The sequence below is a fragment of the Eurypyga helias genome, unplaced genomic scaffold (genome assembly GCF_000690775.1).
Source record: "Eurypyga helias isolate BGI_N326 unplaced genomic scaffold, ASM69077v1 scaffold6474, whole genome shotgun sequence".
In the NCBI taxonomy this organism is placed as follows: Eukaryota; Metazoa; Chordata; class Aves; order Eurypygiformes; family Eurypygidae; genus Eurypyga; species Eurypyga helias.
The window spans coordinates 14,100-22,905 of NW_010245534.1; the positions used below are offsets into that span (position 1 = coordinate 14,100).

At 38.3% G+C, this 8,806-nt stretch overlaps 1 protein-coding gene across 1 annotated transcript; it reads left to right on the forward strand.

The window, feature by feature from the left end:
• The first annotated feature begins 3,768 nt into the window (after positions 1-3,768).
• On the forward strand, positions 3,769-6,640 carry LOC104508459 (brain-specific angiogenesis inhibitor 3-like). The gene is made up of 2 exons (XM_010150097.1): positions 3,769-3,867; positions 5,817-6,640. Exons 1-2 carry the CDS (start codon positions 3,769-3,771, stop codon positions 6,003-6,005), a joined length of 288 nt encoding a protein of 95 aa, XP_010148399.1. The 3' UTR covers positions 6,006-6,640.
• Positions 6,641-8,806: the final 2,166 nt, after the last annotated feature.

The following is an 8,806-nucleotide window of genomic DNA, read 5'->3' on the forward strand; positions in this document are numbered from 1 at the left end:
AGGATTAGTTTAGACTCATTCATGCAATCCAGTATCCAAAACATGACAAAAATTCATAGGTCTGAGAATTTTGGATCCTTGATGCTGCTGGCTGTGGTAACCCCAGCTAACTATCTTCCAACTCCAGTCATTATGTTCTGTTTTTCCCTAAAGCTGGACAGGTAGATTTTTCATGAAGGCTCAGCACTAATACTTAGTTGTCAGATCAAATAAAATTCATTCTAATTATGTTGAACAGAAATACAGATGCTGTGGAAATTCCCAGGTGGACTTTATAATAGGAGTGGGCTGACACAAAAACATACAGGAGTGTTAAACAGTATTATTTACATACATTTTAGGATTCAGGATCACTATTACCCTTAAATTCTATGAGAGGGTCTGAATCCTGGATTTCCCCAGATATCCACCCCACTCTCCCCTTTTTATGAGGCATTCATTGGATCTACTCTGGTAATAAAATTTATGCCAAATAATTCAGAGAAGTGCTTCCCAGGATGCAAGCTATCTCTGGCTCTTTTTGTGCTCCACCCATGAGGGAGAGCCAGGATACACAAGGCAAGTGTGAATGCCAGAGTATCTTCTTTTCTTTCCAAAAAGCAGTAGACTTTCACCAGCAATAATGCCAAATTGATCAGTAGTTTCTGGAGCTGCATTCTTTCAGAATCTCATCTGCAATAGCTGTTCATTGTGGCAACGTTACAAACTCACACAAAAGTTTAAAATTGTTCTCTTACTAACCTGAAGACATCTCTTGAAGACAAAGGTGGGAAAAAAAAATGTACCTGCAGGGAAAAATCCTTTCCCGTTCCTAAATTTGGCAACCGATCATACCTATAACATCTTGAATACACAGCGTGTTTCCACTATAGGGCTGGGAGGGCATCCCCCCATCTGTTCTTTTTGCTTAGCTATTTCGTACAATATGTGAGAGACAGCGTTTTTATCTGTGACAATATAGAAAATCTCCAAGGCAAATTATTATTACTATCGTTAGTCATACAATTGACCACAAATCTTCATGAGAATATTTGTGCTTGAGCTAGAGTTTAGCTAAAACCCTGTCAAAAATTTAGAAAATTCACTCTGAATCCTCTTCTGAGACTAGAGTGTTTTCCAAACACACACTTGGCGTCTCTTGTGAGTGGGGGGAGAAATATGGAAGGGGTGTCAGTTCAGACTGACCTCCCTTAGGGTGTGAGGCACAAGAGTTGTGGAACCTGCAGGACAAATCACCGGGTGCATGTCTGTGGCCAGGTGGCCAACTCAGGTGCTTCTGGAGGGGGTGTGGCATTCATGGGCAGATCTCCAACTACACCTAAAGAAGGTGTGGTTTCGAAGGGCAGCATGACAAGCTCATCTTCCATCCTGCTCAGGTCCTGATGCTACTACAGTCATCCTGTAGTCAAGATTTCCAGCTCTGTATTGATAAAATTTATGTATGGCTAGGTTTGATAAAGCTGTGTTTTCCACGTTGCACAGATTAAACCCCAAAAATAATTTCTGTGTTATTTTCTAATAAAAGAGAGGGGGTTATGCAACGCAGCATATTGGGATAAGATGGCGCTTTCTAACAAGGAACTTTAAAGATGTCTAGAAAAAAAGAGTTAAAGTTGGAAATTTAAGTTACTGTACCTTCAGTTCAGATCATTCTTTATAAGCAGTGGGGAGGGGTGGGTGGCAGTGGGTAGGAATTATGGAATGGAAGCCAGGAAAGCACAAAGCAATGAAAAGATCCATAGGTACATGTGCATACCAGTCATTCTGCTATTAAGAATAAAATTTAAAGCCTTTTTTTTCTGGCAGACTTCCCACTGCAAGTGTTTAATTTCTCCTCCCACCTGCTTCTCCTCAGGAATAATGTAATGAACTGAATAAGACATTTGCATTATTCGTATTTGCTATTTAACAAATTCTTGGGTACACAATTCAGAAAAATATCAGAAAGTAGTATTCTCTCTATTCCTAGCCTTCCATTAAAAAGTTTCCAAATGGAGATACTTGTTTCACAGTCATATGCTATTTCCTGCTTTTAGAGCCAGTGTTTTAACCCACCAAATCTGTTTTATTCCCATGACCATGTATCCTTATTCTAGCCAATAATCTTTGAAGCGGAACCTTTCTTTTTTAAATTCCATGTATATGAAATTTGCTACATATCCCTGTGTACCATAACAGCAATAGCTTAAAAGAATCCCTAGGAAGTCACTTAAGTGAAACTCCCTCATAAATTTAGATCAGCTATCTCTAGCTAAATTACATTTTGCAAGGAGTTCCTCACCAAATCCTGCAAAATTGTTTCCCTTATTCACCCCACAACTCATGTTAGGTTAATAGGTTTTTAATTGCTTGCTGTATCTCATCTCTCTTTTGTGAATAATGCTGCCAATTTCCTGTTCTCAGAAGTGAAACAAGTTGTAAGCTACGGTGTAGCTATACTGAGGATGATATGGTAATTACAGCAAAGCAGTAAAAATGTATGATCAAGAGAGCAGCTACATTCCCTGAAATTTATAATCACAATGCAAGTGAAAGATAAAAGTTAAAAATGGTATTGATAAAGCATTATTTGAGGTTCAGATGCTGTCACTCCATTTTAAAAGGTACTAACCCAGACTTGGCAGAAGCCTTACTTGCTGGGAAGGGTCACACTCAGGCACCACGTACATAAGTTTGCAGGGTTTGTCATGTACAACACCAGGGAAAATCAGGCTTGACTATTAGTGGACTTGCATAGAGGCTGGTGTCCTGTACCTTTTCTGTCAACGTTGCTGGCTGCTGCCCTGGCTGTAACTCAAGTTCAGGTAGTAACAAAAGCTTAAGTAAAGCCAATCTGAGCCCATCTGCTGTTGGACTGAGCTGAAGCATCCTCCATCTCTCCTGTCCCCTTTCCACCCATACCACAGAACCATGAGATCGGTTGAACAGTAAGCAGCCTTTGGATTTGCTCCAGAGGCTGGTCTGAATCCATACCTGAGTGTGAACTTGATTGGAAAGAACAGGCTTCACTCTCTCATGTAGCTGCCAAGGCAGATACATGGCCATGGCTGTTGCCAAGGGCTTCTCCAACTGTAGGGTCTGTTTGAGGTCTCCAGCTCTCGCACAAGAGTGCCATATGATTAGTATTTGTGGAAGATTGTCCTGTGCATGTGCTAGCGGGAGGGTAGTTTCCAATTGCTCAGTCCATAAGAAAGGAAGTAAAATTGAAAAACTGTGCCTACTTTGCTTAATATGAATGCTATTTCAACTGCATTTTATGATGATCTGAATGACAAGAAGATGTCTAATTAAAAAGACGTAAAATGTGAGGCTTTTCCGTTTCAGGCCAAAATTTCTAAGTTCAGTTGCCTCATAGAAGTTATTCTGATAAGGATCATTATAAACTGCTGTTGCATTCCTATAGAAATTAAAATATTAGCATTCATGCTGAAAACAGAAATTCTAGAAAATATTCCTAATGTGCAGGAGAAATATCCTTCTAAGAATCTGCTATCATTTTCAAAATACTTCTAGGCTAACAAAACCAGTGTCCCTTAATTTCAGCAACTCAATAAATGTGGGGTCAAAACAGTCTCTTGTACAAAGGAAGACTATTAAACGGCAGAGGGAAGGCTCAATGCAATTCACTTCCATTGGTCAAGTCTATAGGGAAAAGAAAAAATGCCAAATTCAATTTACTTTATTATGTTGGGAAAAATAATGCTTCTCTTTAAAAAGCCCAGATTCAATTATAAATATAAGCAATTATATTGCATTTTGCAGAAGGTCATGCATACAAGAAAGAGGCACATGGAATTGTTTCAAGAGTTAAATCAGAAATTTCAGACGCTGGACAGATTTCGGGATGTACCAAAATCAGGCAGTATGGTAAGTTTTCCTTCTTAGATATTTAAAATATGTTGGATCTTTATCAACAACAATGAAGAAGAGTCTTTTGAATTCAGCAAGAAGTCCTCACTCTACGCTACCTTTAGATAGCCTCAGATATTAGAAAAAAGGATAGTTTCAGTAATCTAACCTATGACAAGTCTCATTAGGTTTTACAACTAGACCATAACAAAGTCACTGACATCATTACAGATGACAAGTAATTGGACTGTAGGGAACACATTTCAGATTTGTCTGTTTGTGTCTACTGAGTCTAAAGGACTTTATTCAGAGAAAGCAGATCACTAATGTAATTTCGCCAGTAGGGCTTTTCCTCTAGCTAGGGAACCAGATATTAAATTAGTTACTACAAACAAGTCCATATAGATTCACCTATACGTGAGACCGTCCAGAAAGTGCACAGGGTCTCTGTAATGTTGTGTCTTTTCCATAATAGGCTTATAAATATTTACCGTAGGAAAAGCAAAAATTAAATCATCCTGAGTTGACTCTGCTGTCATCATAATTCAAATTTATACACACACATTCATACACACATGCATAACACTCTGACTACATCTGATAATGAGAGCAAGGAAATAGTTGATTCTGCCTAATTAAAACAGCTAATTTAGTGTGACATATTTGTTAGCAGTAATATTATGATTAGCAATAATTTTAGATATAATTTTATAATGTGAAAATTGTATATTAAATAGAACTGAGCTAGAATCATTGTATTCTGTAACTTTTTCAGAAGAGCTGCTCTCAGACATGAAGAAGAGGTATTAAGCAGATGTGGGGCCAATGGATTTACATCATCTTAATCCAGCAGAAATTTGGCCCTGACTCTTTGATGAACCTTTAGCTGTGATACGTGTTATTCTGCACCCACTTCTCACACACTCTCCCTTCTGAGATTTGTTGACATGTAAAGTCTGCATTCACCTCCCTGTTTGAGATTTACTGTCCATGTAAAGCTTGAAATAATGCAAAATCTCAAAGGGAATCTCAGAGGAAGAGTTGTATTTACTGTTTTGCATCAGTGCTATGTTTTTGAAAGGTGTGCTAATAAAAGCTGCCTAGAGGAATGGTCTATCTGTAAGACAGTCAGAGAGTGATCCAGGTACCTAAATATAGGCATCTCAGGCTATTTTAGACAGCCTCAGGTGTCTTACTCTACAGCAGTGTACAGGCATTGATGACACAGGAATCAAAGGAGACCTGCACCTCTCATGAAAGATTGTTGGAGATCAGATAAAAAATTGAAAAGTATCTAAAATGGTGCAAAAATATTACGTTTTGGCAACTAAGTCCCACCAAACCTGTTACAGCAGAAATCACTAATTAAATTGGTCTTAGACCATAATGTCTTTTACCCTGTAAAACTTAGCATTAAAAAAAAAAAAAAAATCAGGGGATGCAGTCAAAATAACCGGCTTTCAGCCTGTTAATCCTAATATACATGAGCTCATCAGTCTTTGAAGCAAGGTAGATCTCACAGCATTTTCAAGGGCTAGGTTTCTGTGGTTCTCTCATGCACCTGCCCCAGTCTAAACCCCAACTGGCTGTCTCTGTTTCAAATCACTCCATATTTCAGGCAGCAAGTTCTTCTCAATTCCCTTCTCTTCTCCCACTTCTCTACATAACCTCTGTTAAGAAGATGGCTATCGGTACTGGATCACTCAGCCATTCCTCACGTGCATTGGTTCTTGTGAAAGACAGGGCTTAGCTGGCAGCTCAGGTGAGGAGCCTGCCAAAGTGCTGGTTGTTCACAGAGAAAGAGTCTCAACGGTGCCCAACACCCGCCAGCCTGGCTCCCTGCAAAGTCGTTTCCCCTCTCTGGCTTCTCTGTCGTCTCATGAGAGCACGTTAGCGAACAGCCTTATAAACAGAAAACAGATTATTTCATCCTTGTTTTTAATTCTTCTTTTTTCTCTGGTCTTCAGGAGAACTCAGCACCAAACAAGGCTCCATGGGACACTTTCAAAACCACAGGCGACTACCCACACTATACAACGATAAATGTATTGGACACAGAGGCAAAAGATGCTTTAGAACTCAGACCAGCAGAATGGGAGAAGTGTCTGAACTTGCCTTTAGATGTGCAAGAAGGTGACTTTCAAACAGAAGTTTAACAAACACAAAAACAAACTGAACAAAACAAAAACAAAAGGAAACAAAACAAAAAATCATTGCACTGACAATAAAGAGACTTTGGGAATCCTGACGCTCCTGTCTGAACATTGTGACTACTTTATGTCAGGCTCTTCCTGTGCCAAATGTCAGTGGTTTTTTTCGTACAGTATATTCCCACTAGTGCGGCTAGTGGAGAACCAGGTGTACAATTCTTACCATCGTGTGTTGTAAGTACCCGTGGAATGGATTTGTAAGGTAATCTTTATAGATAAACCTCAAGCAACGATTCATGTTGTAACAGCTTCATTTGGTTTAGTTTTCAAAAAACTTCACCATGAAGCACAATGTATATATTTATGCAGTTTTTAAAGTTTATAACAGTCTGTTTGGCCATTACTACACTTTTTACTTTATAATATAAAAGCAAAGGTTTTGTCATTAAATGAATGTCTGTTGAGCTACATTCTTCATTGCTTTAAATGCAATAAAGTAATAATCTCACTTTTATATGAATAATATATTTCACATCTTTATTATTGCAGTTTTCTCTGGAAAGCTCAGAGTAGCTTTCTCTGCTGCAGCTGTGTATAAAATATTTAAAATGTTGTATGGTGTAAATAAACCTTTGTCTACATATCAGTTTCTTAGTGCATTTTATTCTGTATTTGTTTATCTTAAATTTGCATATTTATAAAGTTTTCTTTAAAAATACACATATTGAATATGTATTTGGAGTTTTAATAGTATGTTGTTCTAGCTCCTGCAAGGAGTTTCTAAAGCATATTAGTAGGTTTGTATAGCCATTCTGCCTTTCCCAAGGTATTCTTTTGTGACAATGTACCATATAAATTGGACTTGCTAGAGTACTATTACAATTGTTCTGTTTTATAATAATTTTTTACTTGTTGCAGAAAAGTTAAGTTTTGATGCACAGCACCCAAGCAAAATGTTGATTTAGAATCATTACATCTTGTGCATGGTCTTGTTGCTGTATAACAACAAGAAAGACTTTAAAGATAAAAAATTCTGAAGTATTTTAGACCCCAAAAAAGTGAGTGTGTTTCATACTATCAATCAAGAGCAAAGCACGATTTATGTTGAAAATACAGTTAAACAATTAGCAATAGAAAGGCTAAATGCCCCTTTCCATGCTTAGAACCAAAACAAGATCTTCAAAATCTCTCCTCATCTACAGCATAGCTGTGGGGGGTGGGAATGGGAAGATATCTCAAATCTTCAGATGCTGTATTTCTAGAAAAAAGCTCCCAAAACTATTTTCGTTCCTGCTGTCTGGAATTGAATATGCTGCACCCTACTAGCTGGAGAGCTCTTAGAGAGGAAGAAAACATGACCGCCAATCTGCTTAGGAAGAAAAAACTACTAGAGGCTTGCCAATGACAACTTAACCCAGAGCGTTGGTAGAAGTAGATCATCATCCACATGTTGAGAGAAAAGTACTTAGGATCAACCTTAAGACTAAATTTCAGGAAAGCATTTCAGTCTGTAAATTAGTTTTTCCAGGCCATAATAAGGTACTTAAGTCACAAAAAGGAGCCTGACTTTGCCTACCCTGAGTGAGCATCTCATGCAGAATGCAGACTTCTCTGATCTAATGCTTCAGCATCTAAATATTTACACGATTACAAAATAACTAGCTACCAGGCTGGTATCAAGTCCATTAAGTGGTTTAGGTGCCTGTAAGTTAGATGATGTAGTATTCAATATTGCAATACATCAATCAATCAGAACTGCCCCTTTATCAAGAAGCTGATGCAAGATGATGCTGGCAAGGCTGGTGCACTCTGAGATCAGATAGTGCACCAAAAACCTCTCTCCTTGTTTTACATCAAGCTCTAGTCTATTTTTTTCCCCCTTTAGATAAAGATAGAATAGAAACTGCACATTTTTTAAGGATTTCATCCAGTACAGCAGGCATCTCTCAAGAACAGCATGTTTTACAATATTCCTTATTTTTGAGACCAAATCAGGAAGCTTAGTCCCCTGAATCCAGATATAAGCCTTAGCATTCTCCTTGGTTGATCTAACATACAAATCTAGAGCACCTCAGTATTTCAAAAACTATAGTGCATATTATTTGCATAAGCTTTCCATCACCTAACTCTTGTTCAATAACGATCTAGTTACAATTGCAGAAAGCTTAGGGCAGGCTGCAAACTGACTCAGGAAACATGATAAATAAGTCTATGCTCAATACACTGCTGACCCAGTTGTGCTGTTATTAATAACTTAGTTGATTCAGGTTTAGCATTAGCCTAGGTGCTTATGTGCCACCCAGCACTCACAGATGTGCTTTCAGTGTATGAGCAGCAATGTTCAGTGCCTCTCTATTTATAGCTTGTGCTGCCCTGCCCAGAAAGTGCTAGACCTTTTAATTTTCCTATATATTTCTTATTTTAAAATATTAAGAACATGTGTATTAAGAATCCAGTGTATTTGCTACTGATTTGACTGCTTCATATTAAAGTAGAGTTTGTTTTCTGTAAGAAAGACACTGCATGTACTTTCAGTTTGCTGCTTAATGCCTCTGAAATGATGCAAAACAGACTGAACCCAGCAGGAGAGTACAAACTCGTATGCACTGGCTTAAATGCTGGTAGTGCAAGATGAAATGTTTGGCATTATATTATATGCAAAAAATTTGAGTGAGAACTTCCCACATTATACTAGTCACAGAGATGACAGGGGGCTCTGCTTTTGCCTGACAGGGTGGGCTGGTGACACTCGATGTGCCCTGTGCTACCTTACCTGGCCTCTAGCTGCAGTTACAGAAAGGTTCGAG

Coding starts and splice junctions, on each gene's coding strand:
- LOC104508459 (XM_010150097.1), top strand. CDS start 3,769: ATGCATACAAGAAAGAGGCACATGGAATTGTTTCAAGAGTTAAATCAG. Junction 3,868..5,816: donor TACCAAAATCAGGCAGTATG/GTAAGTTTTCCT, acceptor TCTGGTCTTCAG/GAGAACTCAGCACCAAACAA.